The 27,762-nt window shown below is 43.9% G+C and overlaps 2 protein-coding genes across 8 annotated transcripts in view; one reads left to right on the top strand and one right to left on the bottom strand.

Moving 5' to 3' along the window:
• LOC140910989 (uncharacterized) overlaps window positions 1-15,945 on the bottom strand; it is a 44,382-nt gene extending 28,437 nt beyond the window's left edge. Inside the window, exons 1-3 of the mRNA XM_073343203.1 lie at window positions 15,707-15,945; window positions 12,361-12,527; window positions 3,281-3,349 (exon numbers count right to left, since the gene is read on the bottom strand). Coding sequence (XP_073199304.1) covers window positions 3,281-3,349; window positions 12,361-12,527; window positions 15,707-15,945 — 475 coding nt within the window. The remainder of the gene's footprint in view (window positions 1-3,280; window positions 3,350-12,360; window positions 12,528-15,706) is intronic.
• Window positions 14,112-27,762, top strand: part of PCDH7 (protocadherin 7) — a 392,863-nt gene continuing 379,212 nt past the window's right edge. For 3 of the 7 annotated variants that reach the window (XM_073342329.2, XM_073342327.2, XM_073342328.2), the window contains exon 1: window positions 14,112-19,170. In XM_073342329.2, the coding sequence (XP_073198430.1) occupies window positions 16,006-19,170 (3,165 nt within the window). In that variant the 5' untranslated portion in view covers window positions 14,112-16,005. The remainder of the gene's footprint in view (window positions 19,171-27,762) is intronic. The other 4 variants (XM_073342325.2, XM_073342324.2, XM_073342326.2 and 1 more) reach the window with 3 other exon arrangements.

Below are 27,762 nucleotides of genomic sequence, written 5' to 3'. Positions count from 1 at the left end.
CATGTCACCTTTGCAGATCAGTGATCCTGGAGCTGGCAGGGTACCATCCTGACCACCATCATCATTTAGGACACCCTCAAGGATGCGGCAAATTATATCCAACAGCCAGGGATAGCTGGAGCAGAGTGGTATTCTGGCTGTAGCCCCTTTCTCTCAGCTATACACCTACCCGGGGGCTCTGAAGGCAGTTCTGGGCCACCCAGCTCCTCAGAGAAGTTCTTGGGAATCTAGATCCATTAGGTTACTAGGTTTCTTGTGTTACCAAGCAGCATAAAACAGATGGAATGGTGGGCCAAGTACCTGGTTCAAAGATTCACTGCAGGCATTGAAACCTACACTGACTTTTATTTCTAGTGTAAATAGTCTACTGCTGTATTCCTCTTCTACTCCAATATCCACGCTCTGCTGTATTCCTCTTCTCCTACTCCAATACCCACCTTCTACCAGCCTCTTTCACTGTGTTGTACCTTTTTCCTCCTCCCCTTTGTTTCAATCTCTTCCATTTTTTTGTTTGAGCCCCCCACCCTTCTTTTTGTGTGTGGGGGGGCTGTCTTCGAGGATCCTCATTTCGTTCCTCTCCCACTTCTACATCCCACAACACTGTAACCCTCCCACTGATTGAGAATGGCTGGATCTGGCTCCTTTCATAGATTGTCAATTACTAGAAGTTCAGTTGGCCAGAAGGGGTGTCTAGAGAGCAATGCTTCCCCTCACTGGGTAAGCGTACCCCACAAAGCTCCTAGCCTCTGCTTGTTCAGGGAATGAGTAACTGAACCAAGTGGTGCAGTTTCACCTCCTTTTGTCACTCTTCTTTTTCCTCCTGCTGTTTTGCTTCCTCCTACTCCCCCAGGATTGTATCTGTGCTGCTATTTCTGAGCATAGCCCTTCCCAGATCCTAGTAGGAGCAGCTACCGATTGAAACTGATGCAATTCTTGTTGATCTCTTTATAACCCCTTGTTGGCAAAGTGCTAGGTGGTAAAGGCCAGACACATATGTGTTGCTTTGGCAGCGACAGTGTCTGGTGATAATTTAAATACCACCACAGTACTCTCCCATCAGCAGTGGAGGATTGTACTGTGTATTTCCCCAGGAACAGCAGCAGAGTGAAATTGCTGAACAACCAGTTGCTTTCTGCTCTTACTGATGCTGGCTAAGCACTAAGAGCGGGAGCTGAGGTGTAAAATACTCCAAGAGAAGTATTAATAAGACAATGTGAGGGTAGGTAATGAGGAAAATATAAGATTTAAACCCCTTTATAAACTGCACTGTCTTTAAATAGAATGTTCTTCAAGTCTACTGTGAGACACCAGAGGGTTTTAAAGTCTTGCAACCATACTCATTAACCACATTAAAATGAAAGAAGATCTCATGATTTTATAAGACATTTTTAACATTTATAACCAGTTGGCTCTAGAATGCCTTTAAAATAGTATTCAGGTTTTTTTCTAAAGACTGGAGGAGTCTACTTAGAGACAGAAAAGAGGGAACAAGGCCTTCTCAAGAGGGAGCAGGATATCATAATCCAGCCGGCTTCTTGCCTTATTATAAATGTACAGCAAATCTGAAAGGTTGGTATCTCCCACAGCCTCATTTAAAATGGAAATGTGTCCTGTTTTAGGCATCTATGCTTTTTCATTGTACAAACATCTCAATTCTTGGTAAACCAACTGTGAGAGCAGGGTGTTTTTAGAGACTGTAGTTTTCAGTCAACAACTGGAATCTGAGCATTTTACAAGGGGGTCAAGAGTAGCAACTAAAAAGCTTTTTTTCCTCAGAAAGAAGAAAGGATCACTTTAAAGCAGTGTTTTGTGACTGGTTAGTTCCAGGTCTAATCTAGAACTCAGAGTTTTTCTAGTCAGCAACTCAGGTGTCACAGAGAACCCAAGTTATGATTTTGATGGGACTACCTGCATGATCAGTAAGCACTGCTCACATGAGAAAAGGTTTGCAGGTTCAGAACTTTACCTTTCAATTTGCCTGAAGAAAAGTAAAAATGCTTGAACTCTTGAGTGGGCTCAAAATGGAGGGTAGAAGCAGACTACTCCTTCTTCCTAGTTAAAAACAAAGCTGTTTATGAATTATTGAGCATATATTAAAAGTATATATTCTTGTCAGATTCCAGTTGCTGAATGACTAAAAACTGGAGAGCTCTAAAAGAAGACAATGAAGGAAGGTAAATGTATAGTCTAAACTCAGCTAACCAGTTCCCACATTTGCAGTACCCATGCATCATCCCTCACGCTACTAAACAATCCTTAACAGCAAACCCTGCAGCAAACTCTAGTACCCTACTATTTAATATCTCCCACACAGCACTCCCTCAACCTTCCATTCAGCATCTCTCCACCTTCAGCATTGCTCACCCCTCAACATGGAGTACATTCTCACCAGCACCACCCAGGTCCTCATGACACAGTATACCACATCCAGCTGTTGCTACCCACCACCCTCCATCCATCAGCACCACAGCGTTGTTTTTTGCTGTTACCACATCCAGCAAAGGATTGTTGGGTGCAGCCAAAAGAACAATGAGAGTGGAGTCAAGGCCAGAACAATAGTTCGTTTTGGGAGATTGAAAATCCCTAGGCAGGAGTGAAAAGTGCAATAGCTCTTCCATTCCAGTGTTCTCAGTGTTCCTCTCCCACTCTTGTCTTTGTGCCTTTCTCTGTACAGTACCCTTTGCTTAAAATTCACTTCATGCCACATCACCATCCTGTCATCTTCCCACTCCCTCCTCCAAATCACACTTCTTCTGTGAAGCCTATAAACCCTAGGCATACCCTTTAAGAAACTGTATTGCACATTTAGTAAAAGGTGTATAAAACACCAAAACCCTTGGGAACTTCTACCACCTGTATGCCACCTACTAAAGCTTATTGGATTTACCTTCATCCTCTATTTTGCCCTCCTCCAACCCTTGTATCCACAATTGCATCTCAGTTTAGATTGTATACCCTTTAGGGCAGGGATCCTGTCTTTCATCTGTCTGTTAAGCACTGTGGACTGTACGCTACATAAATAATTACAAACACAAAAATACATTAAAAGATGCCCAGTCATCCTTAATTCTGGTATTTCTTTTGAGTGATTGACTTTTCAATAATAATGTTCTTTTAACATAGTTTTATGTGGAAGTACCTAGGGTTTTTTTTTTTAAACATACTGAGAAAACAGTCATTCTATCATGTGTCATCATATCGATATCCATGTTTCTCATCAACAGTGCTGGAAACTTTGGATCCACCACACAGATCTCTGCTACTTGAACTAATGGCATACCTGATAGCAATAGTGGGTCATCATCCAAATGAAGAGCAACACTTTTCCAGTGGGTCTCACAGATGTTTGCTGATGGACGAGAAATGGTGAAATTCAGGAATTTTTGGTTTAATTCCAGACTATGGAGGTCAGTGAGCTCTAGTGGGCAGAGTCTTCTGTCCGTTCCTCCCACCATAACCTCCTCTGCCCCTCCCTTCCAAACTGTCCTTGTCCCAGTCACCCTTCCCCTGACTTCTGGTCCCAGAACTATTCTTAAACCCTACCTAGTCCCAGTCACCACCTCATAGGTTTCTCATCCCAGTTTCTCATGCCCAGTAAGTCCTAGTCTGTCACCACATTCCCATTTCCTATTTCCATGCTCAGCCATCCCCAGTTTCCCCCCTCCTGGCTTCAATATATCTCTTGCCCACTACATAGCCTCCAGGCACCTCCCCTCCCCTGTTTCCCTCCCTCCACTGGCTTTCAGTTCCAACCTCCCTCACTGGGCTCCTTGTCCAGTCTCAGTTTTCCCCTTCCCCAGCTACTTCACCCTTTATCCAAATCACTCCCAGTTCTTTCCCTGCACACTGGCTCCTCAAGTCTTTCCCCCTGACCGCTGGTTCTCAGTCAGTCTCCTTGCCCAGGCAGTTTCAATCTCCCCACAGGCTCCTCATCCAACCTCAGTCTCCTGCCACATGTGACTTTTAATCCCCTCTGGTGCCCAGTTTCCAGTCTCCTTGTCCAACCCACAATTCCCAGTTCCGGTTTCCCTATCCCCCACATCCAGCCTCTGTCCTAGTCTCATCCCCCAGACTCCTTGTCCCAACCTACTCTTCCCATTTCCTCCTCCTCGCAGATCTGTCTTTTGTCCCCTCTTCATTCAAATCAAGAAATTAGGCAGCTTCCTCCTCTGTTCTGCCTGGGCCCAGCTGAGGGAGGGAATAGGGGAGTGTCACTGAGTGTATAGGAGAGACAGGCTCTCAGCTCACAGTTTATGTCCCTGGACCCAACTCTACCTGCAACATATCAGAACTACATTTGCAGAGAAAGTCCTTATCAACCCCAGAATGGGCTGACCCACTGTGGATAGAATCTTTGGGGACTATAGCTGCTAAAATCTAAGACCTCTCTACAGAGCATGTGTAAATTGAGATTTTTCAAAGACTTATAAATTGGTCACATTTGGATGAATTTTCAAGACACACCCTTTTATGCTAAACCTCCTTCTCTCACTCAATCATGTCTTGGTTCTTCTCTTGCCTTATCATGAAAACCTGTGCATCCAACCTCATCCTTTCTGCTAGTGACCCCTCCCTCTTTGTTTTAGTTGATCTTTGACATTCTGGATAATTCTTTCCTCCTGAAATGCCACAGCTATGCATCTTTCTCTTCTCCCTTCCCTTCTCATAGAATATCAGGGTTGGAAGGGACCTCAGGAGGTCATCTAGTCTAACCCCCTGCAGGACCAATCTCCAATTTTTGCCCCAGATCCCTAAATGGCCTCCTCAATGATTCAACTCACAACCCTGGGTTTAGCAGGCCAATGCTCAAACCACTGAGCAATCCCTCCCCCCCCCCGCATAAACAGGTTCTATCTCAACCTATCTAATCATTGACATTCTCTAGAGGTATCACTTCCCTTTTACCAAGACCCCTCTTCTTTTGATCCTGAAGTTGCCCTCTGTCTACCTACCATCTCTCTCTCACTCCTTCTCTGCTTGTGAAGCACTTAGCTGTGAAAGTAATGGATACTGCATACGGTAGGTAGATACTCTCAGCGAATATACATCTTGGGTCTTAGTCAATGGACAATGATGCTACCAGGGCAATGGGTTGGCTTTATAAAGGCATGCTTTAAGCAAATAAATGCCATCCCTATGGAAAAATCATAAAGTAATGTTTATACTCCAAATGATTTAATTTTATTTAGTTTTATTAAAATTAACTTCATTTATTGTTTTCACGCTTGTGATTGTGATTGTCCTGCAAGCTTTGTCCATCGTTCACTCACTGTGGACCTGATACAAAGGCCTTTGAAGTCAATGGAAAGACTCCCACTGACTTGCATAGACTTTGAATCAGACCCCAAATCCTTATGTATAAACTAGCTGCTGCGATCTTCCTATTTTATTACATTGCATTTCTCCTTTCTTCATGATCTTACAAGGCAAAGAAAGGTGTATGCCTTTGGTTGCTCTGTGTGTTCTCGAATGCACATAGATTGCAGTTATGTCCTGCCTAGTTCTGGACGATTTTTAATTTGTTGAAGAGCGGCTCACAGAATGAACATACAGGAAGAGATGTCAGCCTTATATCAGAAGAAGAAAAATGTGTAAACTTATCAGTAAGTATCTCTCTTCCTCTGGATATATTGCAGGTCATAAACTTATTACGTACTTATTACTGTTAAAGTGCGCTATAAATGTAACTGAGTCCCAGAAAATTTGGAAATAAGTTAACAGAGAGTTAAACCGGACATTTTAAATTGTGTGCACCTGTGCAGGGGAAAGAGAGGACTCATTCAAGGATTTTTTTTTTGTACATTTACAATCCACCCAGCATAAGGGGCAATGTATAACTCCTGCATGGGCCCACCCTTTTGGCTCTGACCCATAATGATCCCCCACTTGGAGTTTTGGTAGCAGGGGGAACACCTCCCAGAGCTGCAGGGTGGGGGCAGCCTTGGGCCTCCTTCTTTTCCAAGAGCAGTAGCGGTGACCCTGTCACCCTCATGGAGAGGCAAAAGTGGCAGTCAGGGGCCCCCAGTACTTACCTCAGTAGCCAGAGTGTATCTATTTGGATGAGTCTGCTGCACTTTTTGCTTGACATACACAGAATCCTATTGCAGGGTCCTATTGGCAGGGCCCCTCACTACTTCTGGGTGTAGTTTATACCCCACTGAGATAAACGGGGAAGTTCACCCCTCAGAGCTATTGTATCTTTTGTTTGCAGACTTGGGCAGATGTTGCTGCATCATTTACACTGAGATCATTTTTTCAAACTTTTCTTCTTAACCACAGTGGCTAGAAATTTACTTCATTTCAAATTAAAACTGAGGTTCTGATCAAATCACTTGACTCCAGAAACTTTGGGTCCCAGGCAGAGGTCTATAGTGCTTTATGCTCTAATCAGGCCTTGAATAGGAGCAGAACCAAGGTCCCTCCCACTCCCTGCCTCTCATACCTATCCTTGCGTACCTGTTAATAGCCAGTGCCATCAGGTGAGTTGCCCTTGCTTGCCCTATTGTATGCAGTCACATTCTGATCGGGTCAAATACAGGAGTAAGGTCAGGACCTTACTCTCCCTTACTCCACTGCATGGCTAAATAAGGGTTGTGACAATCTAGTCCTTAATGGTTCTAATATTGGAGTTTCCATATGAACAGTGAAGCAGAATATAGGGTTATAAGACACATAGTAAAATAGTTTTGATCACTGAAGAGCGCAGCCAAGCAAGCTGTCTAAGAAGCAATTAATAATTTGGCCTTACTTTAACTTTTTTCTCTTGTTGTCATATTTGCTTTCTTAATTTACAACAAGAAATGTATGTTTATATTTCCCTTATTTCAGCAGGAGAGCAATAATTACTTTTGACAGGTGAACTACAAATATTTTTGTAAAGAGAAAGCAAAGGGAGACTCCTAAAGTTCCCAAATAAGTAAGAGAAAATAGGTGTAGGCCTAAAAATAGCATATTAAGAGCACAGCCAATAACACATATTGACGAGACCATTCACAGGAGACTGGAGCTCCAGAAAACATAGTCTATAAACTGGTTGCTGTAATAGCATTAGAATTTTAAAATCAACCCCCCTCCCCCCTCTCTCTGCAGAGATGCTATCGTTTTTTTTTTTTTATATATATATATTCTTTCCTTCTATCCAACAGGCAACAGACACAGTGGATTCAGGCAGACATGCCAAATCTTTTGCTGCCATCCTGAATGATGCTGATCATAAATTAAGCACTGCACGGGATGCAACAGGACATCAGAAAAGAAGTTTTATGATATGCTAGTCTAATTTGAAACAAACAAAACAAAAACTTTAACTCACAGCAAAACTATTTTCAGCTTCTCAAAAAGACAATAAAATTATGGAATACAAAGTCAACAGCCTTGGACAAACATGAGGCTGAGAAGCCTTGCAGCGGGAGTGGAGACAAATGATCTTACAGTGTTTGTGTTCGATTCTGGATGTAAGAGATAGCTGGTAGAAATGTCACTTGAGAATAACTTTATTGCAATAAGACTGGAACAATCATAGTAATTTCTGCTGTTGCCCCTCAGGTTTCTTGGTGCAGGACTTTCCTTTGTGTACAGAGCTCTTCTGAACCCCAATTTGCTCTGAACCTTCCTTGGACTGACCCACTTTGCACTGTTGGCCTTTCCAACCGGTCATCAATTAAAGAGAAAAAGTTTCCTAGATGCTTCCTCACTAAATTCTCCATCCTGCTCCCTATTTTTTTTCTTTCTGAGGCAGCTTGTTCTGCCCCCATTCACTCTTCTACATCCTAGACTGGCACTGCTAGTCTTCCAGATGGGAACCATAAGGAACAACTGTGCTCTAAAATTTTCTTCCATGCTAAGAAATGTTAGTGGTTCTAATGGAATTCTCCATTTAAGGATAGGGAATATTTCTCAAATCAGTAAAATCTTTAAAAATATATTAAAAAATTCAATGGTGACCATTATATAACTTTTTTTTAATGGAATAAAGATCTCCAAAGAGAGCTCTTAAAGAGAACCCACTCTATAGTAAGCAAGCATACCAGTGGAAGACAGTGTGGGCTAATGGAGAGAACAGTGGAGTGACACTCAGGAGATCTTGGTTTTATTCCTTGCATTGCCTCTGGCTTTCTGGGTGACCTTGGGCAAGTCACTTCACATCTCTCTTTCTCAAGGGGATAATGATACTTACCTCCTTTGTAAAATGCTTTGAGATCTGCTGATGAAAAGTGATGTCTAATTTCTAGGTATTACTATAATTACTAATTTACAAGAAGATTCATGCCAAAAATTAGGATCTGAACTCCCAGTATGACCATCATCTTAATACTTTGAGACATTAGTGATATGGTCACAGGCAGACAACTTCAAAATATTGCCTGGAAAACAAACAAACAAACAAAAAACAGTTCCTCTTTCCTTCAAACAAACTCTCCTTGCCTTGCTCACCCCAAGAAGTCCCAATGAAGTTAATGGGTAGGGCCCTACCAAATTCATGGCCATGAAAAATGTGTCATGGACCATGAAATCTGGTCTCTCCTCGTGAAATCTGATCTTTAGTGTGCTTTTACCCTATACTATACAGATTTCACAGGAGAGACCAGCGTTTCTCAAACTGGGGGTCCTGCCCAAAAGGGAGTTTCAGGGAGGTCACAAGATTATATTAGGGAGGGCATGGTATTGTCTTCTGCGCTGCCTTCAGAGCTCGGCAGCTGGAGTCCGGTGACTGTTGGCTGGGAGCCCAGCTCTGAAAGCAGCGTCCCACCAGCAGCACCACAGAAGTAAGGATCACATCCTTTCTCCTGCACTGCCAGTGGCGGTGGCTCTGCCTTCAGAGCTAGACTCCCGGCCACCAGCCACTGCTTTCTAGCTGCCCAGCTCTGAAGGCAGCGCTGCCGCAAGCAGCAGCACAGAAGTAAGGGTACCAGTACCGCAACCCCCTGCCCCCACAATAACTTTGTGACCCTCCCCCCCTATACACACAACTGCTCTTTGGGTCAGGACCCCTACAATTATAACACCATGACATTTCAAATTTCAATAGCTGAAATCATGACATTTACTAATTTTAAAATCCTATGATCTTGAAATTGACCAAAATGGACCATGAATTTAGTAGGGCCCTATTAATAGGACTACATATATGCGTAAATCAAGCAATATTTTGTCCAAAATATACCTTTTGTATTTGGCATCGTTTTTGGGAAACATGGAATCCTAAACTCAAGACTCAATGAGAAAGTAAAATAAGTGAATTGATTTTTAAACATTTGAAAATGCATTTGTAGTTGATATGTTTGCACCTATAGTATGTTACAATTTGTGATCTTACACAAATATTTGTTTTGTCATTTACAAAAGCTTTGTTAGATAATCCTGGATTCTCAGACAGCAGGGGAAAATCATCAGAGTGTATCTGACTTTAAAAAGATTCACTGAGTGCTCAGCTGTTGTTTTACTCAAATATTCGTTAGGATGCTGATGCACATTTCTATCACCTACTTAAAAAAAATATTCCAAATGTTGAATAGTGTTAGTACACTGAATGGTTTCTATTTCTTGTGAAAATCCACATGTACAATGTAAAGCATAATATATCTACTTACAAATAAGGAAACTCCTTTGACTGCTATAAATGCCATGGAAATCATTATAACATGAGCAAGTAATTTTAAAACTTTAATATTCATTTCTTACTGATAAGATCACCATCATAGCAACATTTGACAGATTATATCATCAAAGGACCTACATTATCTAAGTTCTTTCCCAAAACAACAGCAACACTATGAAGTATTCCTATGGTAGTGGTATTAGCATATGTGCAAACTGTCCCCATTTATTATTTTTATGAAATATTTACCTTTTTTTCATTCTGTTTCTCCAAAATTATATTTTAGTCTCCAGTATTTTATTTAAATCCTACCCTGTTTATCTCTTTGATATGTCCTTATGATTTATTTCATATGTAGAGTACTAATAATTCTGAAATCTCTTCCAGTTTTGACATGGAGATACTTATAGGTTTGTATCAGTCTAATTTGTCCTCTTCAATGCCCTTTTCCTATAACTTATTTTGGATTTCCAGGAATGGAAATGTAGTTTAATTAAAAATAAGAATATAAAATAATGGGCCAAATTCAGCCTTTGCAACTCCAGTGAAGTCAATAGGTTGCATATGAAGTGTAAACCAAGGCAAAATCTGGCCCACTATGTAAACCCATTTACAGTTAAAAAAAACAACCAAACAAAAAAAAACAAAACACCTCTTAGTAATGGCCTTGAGATTTTAAAGAAAATCTACCTATATCTCTTGCAGCCTAGCTAAACAAATTAGACTTCTTCTTTTTTTCAAATAATAGGCAAATTTCACTGTCTCTCTATGGATGACATTTTAAAACCAATACTATATGGAAATATTTTTATTTAGGAAATTATCTTCAGTCTAAATCATTGTGATTTGTAAAGAATAATAATAATAACTGTCAAAATCTTGCTAAACACAAATAGACTGGGAAACCACTTTTTGCTAAATGTTATTCTAAATCTCAAAGCAATCTCTATAAATCTGAAATTCAGAAAGGGCAATGGGATGACCCCTGGATGAAAACCATTTTTTATTCCTTTTAATGAGACAAGTTCAAATTTTGTCCTCGGGATGTAAAGTTTTAATTAAACACTTACACAGTTTAACTACAGCTATCAATTCCCTGCTGCAAACAGCCAACTATTATTGTTCTATCTAGTAATATTTTTTTAGTTCTAGTCTTTCCAGAATATAAGAAACAATGATAGAGAATTATCTGATTTAAACAAGCTGCTTTATGTTTGGCTAGTGCCCAATTAAATAACCAGGAAAGCAAGCAATTATGAGCTGTTTAAAAGGAAATCTGTGGTTTCCTTATTTAAATTCTTAAGTTTTACTGTCCATCACAAAGGCTATTATTGCAATTAATAATTTAATCACTTCAGTTTATTATATGTTACTGTACTGCAAACATGGATTCAAGGCTGTGAAAGACACTGGCAAGTGTCAGCACTTGTTCCAACCCAACCCAACTATGTCCTAGTATATTCACTTTCACAAACTAAGGAAGCTTTGGAAGGGGGAGAGGGTGTTGCAGGAAGAGAGGTGGGAGATCAGGACACAAAGGCAAAAAATCAGCGAGACACTTTTAAAAGATGAAAGGTCAACACAGATTTGGTGCTGTTGTGGTGTCATTTCATCTGTTTGTCCCTTGGTGGAGTTCTTGAGTCAGTTTCTCCTTTCCCATCAAACTGCTTTACCTGCTTTATATTTTTTCCCTAGAATTGGCTATCATGTTTACTGTATTTAACCTTTCCCTTATATTATTGTGAATATGCCACCTCCTTTCAGTGAAAACCCACCTAAGATTCTGCCTTAAGGTCCTACTTTGTTTTCCGGGCACTGGACCCCCTCCTCCCCTTTTTTAAATTTTTGGTCACTCTTTTCTTCGAGACTGGACTCCATTGCGGATCCTAAATGCTATTTTCCAGTGTGAGACACCGACATTCCCGAACCGCGAAAAAACAAATTGTGCTGTGGGGAGGAGGAGGAGGAGTATAGCCAACTCCAGCGGAGAGTTGGTAGGTACGAAAAATGAAATCGGGCTCCGCCGAGAAATTGAAATAAGCTAACGATTCATTATTATATTTGCATATTTACCAAAGGACTTTAACTATTCTAATCAACAGATACAATTACAAAATCTGTAAACTACCGAAGAGGGAACCCTAAGAGCTGCAGGGGAGAGGAGAGAAAAGCCCGGTGATGGCTTTAAAAGGATTTCCCGTGCATAATAAAGGCTAGAAATGCCAGATGGACGTCCCCACACACAAGCTGCCATCTCGCCAGTATGATCCGATGTTCCCTTTAAAGACACAAGCTCTCATTTTAGTGCTTTAGTGGGAATCTAGTGCTTCTTTTAGTGTTGGTCGCCAGCATCTTGGGCTATTTTATTAATTGCAGCCCATGACACGTGCGATCCTACTTCCCTAGACCCAACCTCCAAATGTGTCGCGGCGGGGACTCCCTCGGTCACCAGTCTTGGCCAAAGGGGCAAATCTCCACCGTCTGAACTAGCCGGACTTGGTCCCGCTGAGAGTGAAGCGGTGGGGCCCGAACGCTACCGAGCTGGGGTACGAGGCAGGGAGCGGAAGCAAGGGGCTCCGATTTCCCTCTTCCCCTGGGCAAACGGGCAGCACACACAACCTGGACCCGACTTCCTTCCCCTCCCCCCGTAGCCAGGGCACGAGGCCCAAAGGCAGCGCTGCCCATCCACCATGCAGAGCACGTCAGATCCATTTCCCACGCCGGCCGCCCGCGTAGGAGAGAGAAGGGGAGGGGGCCGTTACCTCTGCTCCGAAAGAGGAACCAGTCCGCTGTGAAGGACGTTGCGCTCCCGAGCAGGCAGGCTTTGCACACTGGGAGACATTGCACGTGCAGAGGGAGGAGAGAGAGACACTGCTTGGGGGAATAAGGCACGTTGTGTGGGTGTGTCTCTGTGTGTGCATGGGGCAGGCTGCACCGGGCAAGAGAAAGAACCCGCTTATTCGTTTGAAACCCAGGCTTCCCCGCAAACCAGATGGCGGGAGCAGTGTGCCCGTGAGACAGGGGAGCTCTGAAGACACGATTGGGGGGGGGGGGGGCGCTATGCTGTGCAAATGTTTCCACACACAGGAAGACGAGTAAAGTTGATGGCGGGGAGGTTAAAAGCTTTTTCGCCTCACCCCTCCCACAAGGGAACGCATTAAGTTTTCCGGCTGCGTTTAAAAGCAGGGAGGGAGGCAGCGGCGGATGGAAATGTGTAGCATGTGCCGGGACCAGGGCAATGCAGCGTGCCGCCGGTATTCCGATTGGCACGGCGGGATTAGTGTGGACACGATCCCTCCTCCCGGACAGCGAGGGGGAATTTCGAGACAGTCAAGTTGCTTGGCAAATATAATGGGGATTTCGTATTAATCCCTCTTAACCCTATGCGAAGATGCCGAGCTCCTGGAGCCCCCTCCCGCAGCCCGGACTGCGGCGGTGAGCACTGAGCCTGCGCCAAGCTGGGCTTTCTAGCTGATGCTGCAGATATCAAGCTGAGCGGCTCCCGGCTTCAGCACAGCGGGAGGAGGAGTCCCAGAGCTGGGCCAGCCAGTGAGAGACGCGGGAGCTGTAGCGTCCACCTACACAGGAAAACGACTCCTCTCTAGCCCTGGCACGGCAGGGAGTGGGGAACACTCAGGCAGTCATTCCCCAGCTCACACTCCGCAGATACACATACTGTCCCTGTGTGTGCCTACAGTTCGCACAGGCAAGAGGTGGAAACCTCGCTTTCTCCTCCCCACATGAAATAGACAGCAAGCTAGATTCACTGTGATCATTGGTCTGAATCATCTGAGCACATCCGGCTGCTTTAGCTCAAATGTGCCATCGGCATAAAGAAAGACGTTTGGACATATTTGTCTGCATGTTTTTCTTTAAAAAATAATAATAAAAAAAAAACCAGTGGGGTTTGTTCTGAACGTGAGTGACTGGGAAAGCGGGATCCATTCCTTCGTGCCCTGGTTCGTTCTCTCCCACCAGCTGGAGTCTCTCGCGCTGCTCGATTGCATGCGAATGGAAGGGACAAGTCTGAGAGTCAGACATCAACCAAAAGAGCAGAGGCATGCACATGCCATGGGCCATTAAGTGGCACAAAGTCAAAAGAAGGAGAAAGTGAACTAGGGACGCAAGAATAAGCAAAGTTGTGTCGAGGTCTTTCACATTAAAGTTTATTTCTTACCTGGTAGGTGACACTACGTTTTAGCAATCACTGAAGCAGCAAGTCCATATTCGGAAATACATCTATTACTTCTTCTTACATGTGTTTATTTGCCTAACCCTCCCCCACCCTTCCCACACACATTCTCTCTTTCTCAGAGGGTCCAATTTTCCCAAGAAACACACAGATGCCGTTGAAAATGGGCATTCAAATCACTGAAAGACGCACAATAAAGACAAAACCCCCAGCACTGGGGAACAGTCCAGCGAAAGCCTGAGCTCTGTAATGCACTCCCCTTTCCCCCCTGGAGTTTGATCCTGTTACCGTCACTGCAGCTCATCATCTGTCTCAGAGAAGCACCAGCGGACAGAAAAGGTGGGAATCTATGCAAAATGAGTTGTTTGACCAACATGATGCCACAACATGCCGTCACCAGCGCACTCAGGGGCTCTAAAATAAAAGGAAGAACAACAATGTGCTTAACAATAATTGATCACTGAAGAGTCAGAAGGTGGTGGTGGCTTGAGAGGGGAGGAAATCACAGGAGACCATGGGTTAGAGAGAGCAACAGCAGCAGCGCTGTGGTGTGTACCAAGGATGGGCTTGAAGACTGGGCTGGTGTTCTGCGATCAGCAGCTATCCCACTTGCAGCTGCAGAGGGTAAGGCTGGGCTTTCTGGAGTGCAGCGCTTGGCTCGTCCTCCCTCCCTCCCTCTCTCGGCGTGTGTAGCGCAGGCGGCTCTGCTGCTGCAGCGTCAGGGAAGAGCCGCCGAGAGAGGCTCCAGCCGCTCTCACCACTTTGGGCAAACTTGCTGGTTTACTGCTTTTTTTCCGAGTGGGAAGCGGCGCCTCACTCGCCGTTCAACATTTTAAAGCAGAAGCCGCTTTGCTGCGAAAGCGCCTGAACCACACTTCTCTGGAAGGCACAAGATTTCACCCGCCGAGGCGGTGGGGTTCAGAGGAGACAATTGACTGGTATCCTTTTCTTTGCAAAGAGGACTGCATTTTTATAAATCGCACCGCGGCTCTCCTCCCCGCCCCTTTGCCATTCCGCTTATATGGATGTAATTCAGAATCTGTTAATTCACGTGGGGGATCCAGTTACATCTCGTTCCGCTCCGGGTATATTAACGAGAGAGCAAAGCAATAATCGCCTTTGGACACATAGCCTTGTTGCTAACCTTTGAACTGAAAGGATCAAGTTCAGCTCTGGTTACCTGCATTGGGACGGAAAGGAAAAGAGAGAGAGAGAGAGAGAGAGAGAGAGAGAGAGAGAGACTGCAATCTCATTTGTGAATCGCTCTCACAGTGCTGCAGATCCAGATTGCTATAACACATGCAGTGGAAATGCAGGTAAGGCACACACACAAACTGCGGATGCAAAAACAAACTTGGGACTCTTGTGTGTGTGTATGTGCATTGCTCCAGCTCTGGAAATTTTGGGCAAACGGTTTCTGCAGTTTTTGTAGCGTTGCTTTGTGACTAATGACCTTGCGCAGAGTTATTAAAAAAAATCCTCTACGGAGAAAGAACTGAACATTTTAGGCGATCTGTGAAGATGGATTTGGGTGCTTTTCTGCTAACCGAAGGGGATTTTCTGTGGACTGCTCTGTGATACAGGGGGTTCTCCCCTACCCACTGTACAGCTACCGGTATTACTGGGGATTTTTTTAATTTTTATTTTATTTTGATCAGTTATTTAATTGTATTTTTTGCCCATTGCTAAGAGGATTGGGAGTTTTCCGGACACAACTCCTTTGAATGAGGCGATTCACATTTTTTTCCGTGTGCGTGCAGAGTGGGGAAAGAAAAGAGCTAATGCCTTAGTCGTAAACGGCTGAGAGAGACAGAGGGAGAAGAGTGTGAATTGTACTTAACTCTAGGAGCAAAGAAGGCGACTTGGGGAGGGGGGGCTTCGAATAGGGCCGTGCTGCTCCTGCTTTTATTACAAACCTTGCAAAGTGATTACAGTAAAACCAGAGAGGAGGAGCAGGAAAATCCCGTCCTATCTGTTGAGATGAATCTTTAAAAAGCAAAATACACTGTCCCATCAACTGTAAGCATATTGCAACTGGAAGGAAGGGAGGAGAGGAGCCAACACTAGGGTTTTGATCACCGATTGCACCAGTTATGAGACCATAAGTTTCCCGGAAGAGAAGGATTTTATAATTGATCACCCGCACGCCGAGCATTTCTGTTGGCTTGTCAGGGGAGTTGGTGGGAGAGAGGAGGGGGTTTTTGGTGAGAAGAAGATGAGGAAGATGCGGACTCTCTTTGGCTTTGTGCATTGCTGCTGCTGCTGCTTCTTGCTCCTGCTGCCTCCGCCGCTCTGGGTCAGCCTGGCCGCGGCCAAGCAGCTGCTGAGGTACCGGCTGGCTGAGGAAGGACCTGCCGACATCCGCATAGGCAACGTGGCTTCGGACCTGGGCATCGTGACTGGCTCTGGAGAGGTGACATTCAGCCTGGAGTCGGGCTCCGACTACCTGAAGATCGATAACATGACCGGGGAGCTGAGCACCACAGAGCGGCGCATAGACCGCGAGAAGCTGCCGCAGTGCCAGATGATCTTCGATGAGAACGAGTGCTTCCTGGACTTCGAGGTCTCGGTGATCGGCCCTTCGCAGAGCTGGGTGGACCTCTTCGAGGGCCGGGTCATCATCCTGGACATCAACGACAACACCCCCACCTTCCCCTCGCCCGTCCTCACCCTTACCGTGGAGGAGAACCGGCCCGTAGGGACCCTCTATCTCCTCCCCACCGCCACCGACAGAGACTTCGGCCGCAACGGCATCGAGCGCTACGAGCTGCTGCAAGAGCCCGGCGGGGACGGGGGCAGACGCGGAGGAGGGGGGTCGGCTTCTGCAGCTGAGAGCGCCCTCTACCCCGGCGGCAGTAAGAGGAGGCAGGAGCCGGACGGGGCGGCCCGCAGCAGCGTGTTCGAGCTGCAGGTGGCCGACACCCCTGACGGGGAGAAGCAGCCGCAGCTGATTGTCAAGGGGGCGCTGGACCGAGAGCAGAGGGACTCCTATGAACTGAGCCTGAGGGTGCGGGACGGCGGCGACCCGGCCCGCTCCTCCCAGGCCATCCTGAGGGTGCTGATCACCGACGTGAACGACAACAGCCCCCGCTTTGAGAAGAGCGTCTACGAGGCGGACCTGGCGGAAAACAGCAGCCCCGGGACCCCCATCCTGCAGCTGCGGGCCGCCGACCTGGACGTGGGGGTGAACGGGCAGATCGAGTACGTCTTCGGGGCGGCCACGGAGTCGGTGCGGCGCCTGCTGCGTCTGGACGAGACCTCGGGCTGGCTCAGCGTCTTGCACCGCATCGACCGGGAGGAGGTGAACCAGCTCCGCTTCACCGTCATGGCCCGGGATCGGGGCCAGCCGCCCAAGACCGACAAGGCCACGGTGGTGCTGAACATCCGCGACGAGAACGACAACGTGCCCACCATCGACATCCGCAAGATCGGCCGCATCCCGCTGCGGGACGGGGTGGCCAGCGTGGCCGAGGACGTGCTGGTGGACACCCCCATCGCCCTGGTGCAGGTGTCCGACCGCGACCAGGGCGAGAACGGCGTGGTGACCTGCACGGTGGTAGGGGACGTGCCCTTCCAGCTCAAGCCGGCCAGCGAGGGCGAGGGGGAGCCCCAGAACAAGCGCAAGTACTTTCTGCACACCTCGGCCCCGCTCGACTACGAGGCCGTCCGTGAATACAACGTGGTGATCGTGGCCGTGGACTCGGGCAGCCCCAGCCTGTCCAGCAACAACTCGCTGCTGGTGCGGGTGGCGGACACCAACGACAACCCGCCGGTGTTCGGCCAGGCCGTGCTGGAGGTCTCCTTCCCGGAGAACAACTCGCCCGGGGAGAGGGTGGCCACGGTGGCGGCCACGGACGCGGACAGCGGCAAGAACGCCGAGATCTTCTACTCGCTGGAGCCCTCGCCCCTCTCCTCGGAGGCGCCCGGCGGCATCTTCAGCATCGACCCGGACTCCGGGGACGTGCTGGTGCAGGCGGTGCTGGACCGCGAGCAGCGCGACACCTACGAGTTCCAGGTGACGGCCCGGGACAAGGGGGCGCCGGCCCTGCAGGGCTCCACCACGGTGGTGGTGCGGGTGGCCGACCGCAACGACAACGAGCCGCGCTTCATGCAGGACGTGTTCACCTTCTACGTGAAGGAGAACCTGCAGCCCAACAGCCCCGTGGGCATGGTGACCGTGATGGACTCCGACCGGGGCCGCAACGCCGAGCTCAGCCTCTCCATCCAGCCCGGGGAGCAGGACCAGGCTGCCGGCATCTTCTCCATCGAGAACGACACCGGCACCATCTACTCCACCGTCTCCTTCGACCGGGAGCAGCAGACCAGCTACACCTTCAAGGTCAAGGCGCTGGACGGAGGGGAGCCGCCCCGCTCGGCCACCGCCACAGTCAATCTCTTCGTGATGGACGAGAACGACAACCCGCCCGCCGTCACTTTCCCCAGCAACAGCTCCTACACCGTGCTGCCCCCCTCCAGCAACCTGCGCACCGTGGTGGCCACCGTGCTGGCCACCGACGCGGACACGGGCCTCAACGCCGACCTCAACTTCAGCATCGTCGGGGGCAACCCCTTCAAGCTCTTCGAGATCGACCCGGCCAGCGGCGTGGTGTCCTTGGTAGGCAAGCTGGCCCCCAAGCACTACGGCCTGCACCGCCTGGTGGTGCAGGTGAACGACAGCGGCCAGCCGCCCCAGACCACCACCGCCTTGCTCCACGTCTTCGTCAACGAGAGCCTCTCCAACGCCACCGTGGTGGAGAGCCAGGTGGCCCGCAGCCTGCACACGCCCCTGGCCCAGGACATCGCCGGCGACCCCAGCTACGAGCTGAGCAAGCAGCGGCTCAGCATCGTCATCGGGGTGGTGGCCGGCATCATGACGGTGATCCTGCTCATCCTGGTGGTGGTCATGGCCCGGTACTGCCGTTCCAAGGGCAAGCACGGCTACGAGGCGGGCAAGAAAGACCACGAGGACTTCTTCACCCCGCAGCAGCACGACAAGGCCAAGAAGCCCAAGAAGGACAAGAAAGGCAAGAAGGGCAAGCAGCCCCTCTACAGCAGCATCGTCACCGTGGAGGCCTCCAAGCCCAACGGGCAGCGCTACGACAGCGTCAACGAGAAGCTCTCCGAAAGCCCCAGCATGGGCCGATACCGCTCGGTCAACGGCGGCCCGGGCAGCCCGGACCTGGCCAGGCATTACAAATCCAGCTCGCCGCTCCCCACTGTCCAGCTTCACCCGCAGTCCCCCACCGCTGGGAAAAAGCACCAGGCCGTGCAGGAACTGCCCCCGGCCAATACTTTTGTAGGGGCAGGAGACAACATCTCCATTGGATCGGATCACTGCTCCGAGTACAGCTGTCAGGCCAGCAGCAAGTACAGCAAGCAGGTAAGGGTGCTGGGGTCACCCCCTAACTACTTCCAACTGCGCTTCCACACAGCCAGCCCTCCTGACCCCCAGCAAGTAAGTGGGGGAGTTGGGGACCCTCCCAGTTACACACACACACACACAGAGGCAGCCCACTAGCCAGCACCAAGTGTTGTAAGCTAGCGAGAGAGTCAGGGGATCCTCTTGGTACTCTCCCCTACTCCTTCCTGCAGGCAGCCAGCGTAGCCAGCTGCAAGTACAGCTGGTAAGTAGGGAAACCAAAGACACCCCATACCCTCCCTCACCCCATACAGCCTGCCAGCTAACTGGCAGTAAGTAATGAGCAGATAGAGGAGTCGGGGACTCGCCACTAAAATTACTCCTCCTCCTCCCATGCCTCACAAACACAGGAGGCAGCCTGTAGCAAATACAGATTATGAGAGTGAGGGCAGAGGGCCCCCTCCCTCCAAACCAGCAATCCAGTAAATCCCTAGAAGGGAACCTGAGACGTCCTTATCAGCCCCCAGCGCACACATCCAGCCAGCAACAAGCACAACGTGGGAGCTGCAGACATTCTCCCCGTCACCACACCGCCTTCAAGCCACAGATAACCAGCCCGTAGTAAGCACAACAAGCAGTTAAGGGAAACGGAGAGATCCCCATTACCCACTGCCACCAACCATCACACTCCACACATACTCAGCCAGCGACCAGAGTCCCCTTGAAACAGGCAGCCATCAGTGTCTTTCTTTCAGAGGGAGGTGCATCCACTAGACAACAAGGTTCCATTGAGAGAGAGAGAATTCTTTCCTGCCACCCAGGCAGCAGGGTCCTACTGAGAGAGGGAGCTGCCCTCTGACTTCATTCACACCCGCTATGGCTTTGTGTGTATATGTATATGAATTTGCAGCCATGATGTTAAAAGGTTGGGGGATCTAATTACGGGTCATTCATTAAGATTCAGATGCCTGATTGTGATCACACTTATATATTTTTCTTTATACCACTAATACCATTGATTTCAGAAGACTGACTCTTGATAAGTGCAAGTGAGCTAAGAATTAACCCCTACTTCTATAATATTTTAACTGGTTTGGAGGATATTATATTAAATTCATAAGGCCCCAGTTGTGCCACCCTCACACTGAGTGGTATGTGAATGTCAGTAGCGGTGGTACTGACTTCTGTGGTATCCCCAACTCAGTAAAATATTTCTGAACTTAAGGGTGATACAAGGGACTGATTCTGATCTTAGTTATATTGATGTGAATCTGTCATTGAAGTCAATGGAGTTCTGCCAGTATAAAACAAAGATACCAGGGTAAGTCACGGTGCCAAATTGGTGTAACATAGTGGAGAATCAGGCCATTATTATAATTCATACCTATTTTTTTATTTTATAAGGCATATGTTTAATTTTGAACTGAGATCATTTTCCTTGACTTACTTTGTTGGGAGCTTATATGCTGACAAAAATGTTTTGCAGTTGATACTGTCATGGGGGGAGATCTGCATAAGATGAACATTATGAAAGTTTTCTCAGCTACTATGCACATTATGCAAGATAGTATAGATAAATGAATGCAGATTGATGCAAATATGGTGCCAAGTCTGGAACATGGAAAATCTGACAAATTTGACAAAAATGCTTTCTTTCCCACGTATTAACATGCAGATATGATGCACAACTACATTTTTATACTTTGAGATGTCTGTTAGTATACTGAAATTGACTTTTATAATATGCAACCAGTATTTGCATTCTGCATGGTGGAATAAAATATTGTAAGTAGAAGTGAATTTCATGAGCCATTCATTCTTTCAGCTGAGCTACAAAACTGGTGTGATTGATGTAGTATTAGCTAATATTTGTGTGTGTGTGTTGTTTTACTAGTCAAACTAATGTTTTACAGAACATTTGACATAGTCGTTTCTTGGCAAAACATTTCATTAACTTTCTCCCACGGAGACTATTATAAATTTACCTTTTAAAATATTGCCTATATAAAATGTACAATACTAAAAAAGTTCACAAGCTTCCATCCACTAAGGTTTAGTAAAAACATATTAGATTATGCCTTTTTAGTGATCACTGTGCCAACACATGAGGTATAATCCATGCTAATCAGATACTAAATCTTTCTTGATGCCAGAATTCATCTCAAAATATGATTTAAAGACTGTCAAAAGTATAATTTGTTTTTGGTGAAAAAATGGCTTGTGTGTTAAATGTAGGAATTGGTAAGAGATTAGACTATACAAATGACTACTTGTGCTGATAAGTGCTTTCTTTGAGGTTATTGTGCAAAAATATATTGATTGTACCTTGTTTATTAAATTATTTAGACTATTTTCCCAGGAAATATTTTTGATGTACAATACATTACGAGATGTCCTTGGAGAAGAAAATAGATTACTACACTTTGATTGTTCCATGTAAAAGTGGAAGGAACACATCAAGAAAACCTCTTAATTTATCTACTTTAAAACAGCTCCCCTCCTCCCACCCCAGTTTCTCCGTTAATGTCTGACAGCTTTTTGTGCTGGTAGTTTGGTTATAAAGCTCCATATAATTGAGTAATGTATGGCTCATATTTTAATGTGTTAAGATAGAAGTTTAAAATATACTAAAAAGTTGACATTACTTAACATTTTGGTTTAATATCTTTATAAGTATTGTAACTGAAGTTTTCTTTGGACAAAATAAGTAGCTTATCAAAATGGTCAGCATACACACACGCAAAAACAGGCATATAAATTAAAGACAGGACACAGGGTATTGACTCAGAGGACAGTAAGAATAATGTTAAATAAAAGCTTACAGGATAGATTTTTTTTTGGCAGACTTCTTCTGTTACAGCCATCCTATGGGCACTTGCTAACTTGCTGCTGAGTGACATTTATGTGCTCTTGTGCTTTTATTTTTTTAAAGTTTTATTTTAACATAATAGTGAGCATATCAGGTGGAGGTTTATATAAATAACGTGCACTTTTCATATCTCAAACGTTACCATTTGAGCACTGACTGACTCACCAGAGTAGGTATTCATATTCTTGAACACTTAAAGCAGGTGGTAGTCATGCTCAGTATCTTGTTTAGAAGGCAAGGTGACATATTTAGAAATAAACTACTATCAAATAGTATTAATTTTATCATAGTTTAATTGCACACACAAGGTAGAACAAGTGGAACGTTAGCATGCATATTACAGCAAGAGTTTAGTTGAAACTTGCATGTCTTTCCTCATTTACTCATTGACAGTTGCCTTTATTCCATGGAGAGATTAGAAAGTGCATAAAGTTTTAAAGACAAGTAAATAGACAAACCAGTAAGTGCCGGTCCTGAAGTAGATGAAGGTGATATCCATTATCCATTAATGTAATTAGACTTGGTAATTGATACATCTTCATACCCACAATATTGTTGTCAGGGGAAAGGTCTCCATTTACAGGACCAAATGGTGTGCTCAAGTGAGTACAAAGGTAATGCTTTTCCATTCTGATTTTGTGTTGTACTTTTTTTTCTTTAAGGCAACATATATTTAGTTTTAGAGTTTAGAACCTCATATTTAGTTCTTCAGGGCATTTTGTTTGGTGCAGTACCATATGAAACACTATAAACAGAAAAAATAAACAGCAACAACAAAAACACATCTTGGCATAAGTATTAAAAATAATAGATTTTATAACTAAATTTTGTATTGGATACACTACTTTTAATAAAGTTTATTTAGATATTATAGCATTATGGCACATATCACATTTAACCTTCATTTTGCAACAAATCTCTATATCCCCCCCCCCTCCCCGAATTACCTTGAAGGTGCCTCTTTCAAGGCTGTTCTTGTCTTATTAATGTGAAGATTCTGTCAGAAATAGTATATTATTTTAGACCCTGAGTTAGCAGTCCATCCCTATTCAGCAAAGCACTTAACCACATGCTTAACTTTAAGCAAATGCGTAAGTCCCATTATCTTCAGTGGGATTTAAACATTTGCCTAAAATTAAGCATATGCATACATGCTTTGCTGAACAGGCATGGATTTAGGCAATTGCTTTGCTCAATTGGGGCTTGATGACCTCATCTTCAAGGTGCTAACCACTACCTGTGAGGGGGTGAACACCCTTAACTTCCAGCAAAGGCAATAGAAGTTAAGGAAGTTCAGCACATCACAGAAGCAATCAGCAGCTTGGAGGAGATTGACTCCCTAATCATAATGGTAAACCAGAAGTAATAATTTTCTGATATGCAGTATCGCTTGTAAATTAATCTTTGTAAGTTATATTCCACTTTGCTTTATAATGCAAAATAATAGAGAAACACATGAAAAGACATTTGGGCAGATTTCATCCACTGAAACTTTTAGGCATGCATGTGAGATTTTCATGTTAACCTCTGCTAGAGGCTCCTTAGAGGGTTTTCTTTCTTTCTTTCTTTCTTTCTTTCTTTCTTTCTTTCTTTCTTTCTTTCTTTCTTTCTTTCTTTCTTTCTTTCTTTGGTGGTCTGTTGATGTCCACTGGTTTCTCTTTTGCTTGCTGTACAAACATGATGTTTGAAAAATGGAATCTTTAAAATATTCTGGATGCCTTTTTCAAAGAAATATATGTCACCTTCATTGTGATTAGAAAGAGCTATGAAAGAATCTGTGAATGTCATTATCTCTTTCCTTGAGATACATTGTTGCCTATCCAATTCTATAATCCTTTATGAACTATCCTCATGCTTTTGCTATTTGGAAAATGTGCTGCTTAGTGAAGAAAACTGTTATCACACCTAAGTGTGATGACAGGCCTACCCAGTCACATCTCGATAACAGTACAATTTGTAGAAATTAATTTTTAAAAAATCTTCTTAGTACGCTATTCAGTTAATTGGTTTACCCAGGTATTGTACATTAACAGTCTCTTGGATTGTGGAAACATTGTATATGGCTGCTTATCATATATGTGAGTTGTAACTATAAATTAAAAGTATCCATTCTGCCATCAGTATGCACATGTAACTCCCGTTGATGTTAATGAGAGGTTATGCCTGGTGCATCAAGGAGCAGTCAATCTTAAATGTAAAATTTAACCAGCCAAGCAAACATCCGCTTTCTTCATGATAATGTATGTAAGGCAGTTTATAAGAATTACAGACTAATCCCCGAGAGTAAAGTTGGTCATGACTTGTGCCTTGACTAATTTTCTTGAGTCTAATCAATGTTTTAAAAAAATCTTACTTTAGCACTAGCTCATTGTAGCAAAGAAGTGTGGAGCTTTGTGATGAGGTGTAACATTTTAACATTTAACATGGATGCAGTTTGGAGAGAAGTTTCCAAAAGCATAAGTAAACGTTCTATCTTCAGTTTGAAAAACAGTAAATATTCTACAGTTGGTTTTAGAAATGTTCCATATTTGTCACTTAGTAACAAATCATTTTGAAAACAGGGACTAATTAAACATGGTGATACATTTTTTGAAGTTTTTATTAGCTCTACTTAATACAATGTGTTCAATTAACAAGTAAAGGCTTTATTTTCCTGTTCAGTGAAACCCTCATGTCCTATGTGCAAACAGCTAACTTGCTACTACAATCATCCTCCTCATTCCAAAGGGATGGAATCTGAGTAGAGGAGGAGTGTCATGCTTTGAAGGACTAAAGAATGCCTACTGTTGAGGACAGGCGGGAAAGCAGGCATCTTCAAAGGGATAGGGTGTGATTTACTAACTTTGACAGCTCCCTGACTGTGTGTATGGACATTTGTCTAGACCAGTAAGACGTTCAGCAATTTGATTATTGCTGCATCAGTCTTTGTATCATGACCCACATGATACAAACATATTCTCAGAACTTTTATTTCCTTTTTCTTCCTGAGCACATTAAAATACTTCGAAAAATTAAATATCTGAATTAATTATATATATATAAACTAAGTGTGGAATGATTGGGTTGGAGAATATTGGTCCTTATACACCTGTGATACTGAAGCATATGTGTATAAATGTGCTTCTTCATTTCTGCCTGCTTAGATACCTTGTGCCCCAATATTTATTGCGGTTTGACTGACTAGTATTTTTGCAGACTAACTTCTGCCCTGAAATGACAGGCAAATTTAATTGTAAATTTGATGTGTGGAAGTTTTAGAATGTTTGTGCAGTTAACTTTTCAGTGCATAGCCCTTAAATAGAAAACTTGGCCATGATTAGGTTTTGCAGTAAAACATACTAATAAATCATCAGACTTCAGAGTTCAAATCTTGTTGGTATTTTTCTTGTTAGCTAATTACCTAAATCCTTTAGAAGCACTCTAAATTCTTTACTATAATTAGTTTAAACATGCCATGTTATTTTCTTTTCCTTTTGGGAATACTTAAAGTACATCTTTGTTACACATATTTGAGAAATACAGTTCAGCATCTTATAGCCAGGCTTCTAAAGCATGTTTTCAGCATTTCTGTTTATAGTAAGTGTTAAGGAACTGTGAAAGCTATAAAATGAATTCCCTGTATTCATTCATAGGATTGGTAAAATATATTGCATATAAATTACAACACAAGCTTCTCCATATCTTTTTACTGTTTCATACTCTAACATAGGAATATGTATGTCATATGTCTGGGAGATGTGCTCAGTATCCTTTTCATTTGGCTTGATTTCTTTTATCTAAGAGAGAGATTCTGTTGTTCCTAATTCTGTCACATTTTGGACATTTCTAGTGTTACTCTAAATGTTGTATACTGCAAATATTTTGAAATGACATTATTAAACTTCTTCTTAGTTATCACCTGCATTAATGAATTAATATCTAAAAGGAAACAAAGATTTACATTGCATAAATCTCTTTTGAATCAAAAGATAGTAAGAGAACAATTCCAACTTTTACACAGAATGTAAGTGACAGCTTAATATTTATTTACCATGCCATGCAACATGACTTGCAAAAGTAAATTACCCAACCCATATAACTTTACCAATATGTGCTGAATGCCCCCAATAACCAGTATAAGAAGGGCATTCAGAGTGTTATTATGCAAAAATATCATTATATTTTCTCTTTCAGATTGATCCCACAATGCCCATTCCTATCTTGCTTTGTTAACTTCCACTCTGACCTAATGCCTTAACATGTAGTATGTTGGTATGTCACATATACCACAGAACCAGTCTTGGGGTTTGTTACTATTTTGTATGATTTTTGAAATTTGCAAAATTATTTAAAACCAAATACCATCAGATGTAAATTAACAGTCTGTGTCATGCAAGAGGTCAGATAAAATTATCATAATAGGTCCTTCTGACCTTAAAAATATGAATACAAAAGAAATTTGGAAAAAACATTCTACATATGAAAAAAAATCCACAATACTTATTTACACATCTGCACTGTAATGGGGCAGCTGCAGGAACCAGTGTGTTTCTGAGGTCGCTATTGTATCAGTGTGATAGCAGATCAGATTGGAGGGGAGTCAACTGAGAGTGGTGGGGATGGACATTATGAGAATTGCATGAATGAAAGAAAATAAAGTAAGCTTTAAAGTATTTTATGTTCTTGGTTCCTTTCTCAGCCTGGGGGAAATTTAGCAAATACTGATAACATAATTTTGTAATTTACTTTTGCAGGTGACTTACAAGTATCAAAAATCCAAAACCACATTCAGTACCAAAGCACCAGTTCAGCAGGCTACTTAAACATATCCCTAACTTTAAGTATGTGAGTAGTCCCAAGTACTTTACTGAATCAGGGACCAAATTCTTTCTTGTGTTATACCAGTGCAAGTTCAGTGAAGCTGACTGATTGCCACAGTCGTATTTGAGAGTAGAGTTTGTCCCACACTTTTCAGGAAATAGGAGACATAATTTAATATAAAATGTGAACACTGAATAACCAGAGTTGCTTAAAAAGTGCAGTATTTTTTTCTGTAAGGGGGGAAAAACAACCAACAAACAAACTAACTATCAAACAAACAAAACACTTTGAACCAGTAAAATCTTATGGATTCATGACATTGGCTATGCAAGCTTGTTTGAACAGAACAGTGCTTTTCAGTCAGATTCAGAACAGAGAGGTTTAAAAAATGATCTGATTTTTTTTCATTGTTTTCATCCTTTAAACCAGTCATTTCCCCATTCAGAAACTTGTTCTACTGCCATCCCTACATTAGCTTGTACAGATACTGTTGTAGCATAACTTCCAATGCATACTTTTATTATTCTCACAAAGGATCACAAATAGTACACTATTTATTATCTTATAAGTGACAATTAGGAGCTCAAAACAAGCATTTTATACTCCCCCCCCCAAAAAAAAAAATCTTAGCTTGGTCTATCCTAACACTGGCAAGCATAATCTATTATGTAGCAGGATTTTATTTTATTGGCTCATATTCAACAGCTCAAAAAGAAATACCTCAAAACCTCACCTTTTATATTATTAATGGTTTAGAACCTTGACTGTGTTGTTCAATATTACTTGCCTGAGTATAGTGAGCAGGATTTGGCCCTATAACAAATGCAAAATGCAGAACCATTGTTGTAACCATATTCCCAGAGTTATGTCTCTTGGATATAAGGTTCAAGAGAGTATAACTCCATTCTTAAGTATGTTCTTGATCATACTAATAGACAGTGCTT

Source organism: Lepidochelys kempii, chromosome 4, assembly GCF_965140285.1.
Source record: "Lepidochelys kempii isolate rLepKem1 chromosome 4, rLepKem1.hap1, whole genome shotgun sequence".
In the NCBI taxonomy this organism is placed as follows: Eukaryota; Metazoa; Chordata; order Testudines; family Cheloniidae; genus Lepidochelys; species Lepidochelys kempii.
Note: the sequence above shows the minus strand (reverse complement) of the source record. Positions and strands in the feature narration are given on the sequence as shown.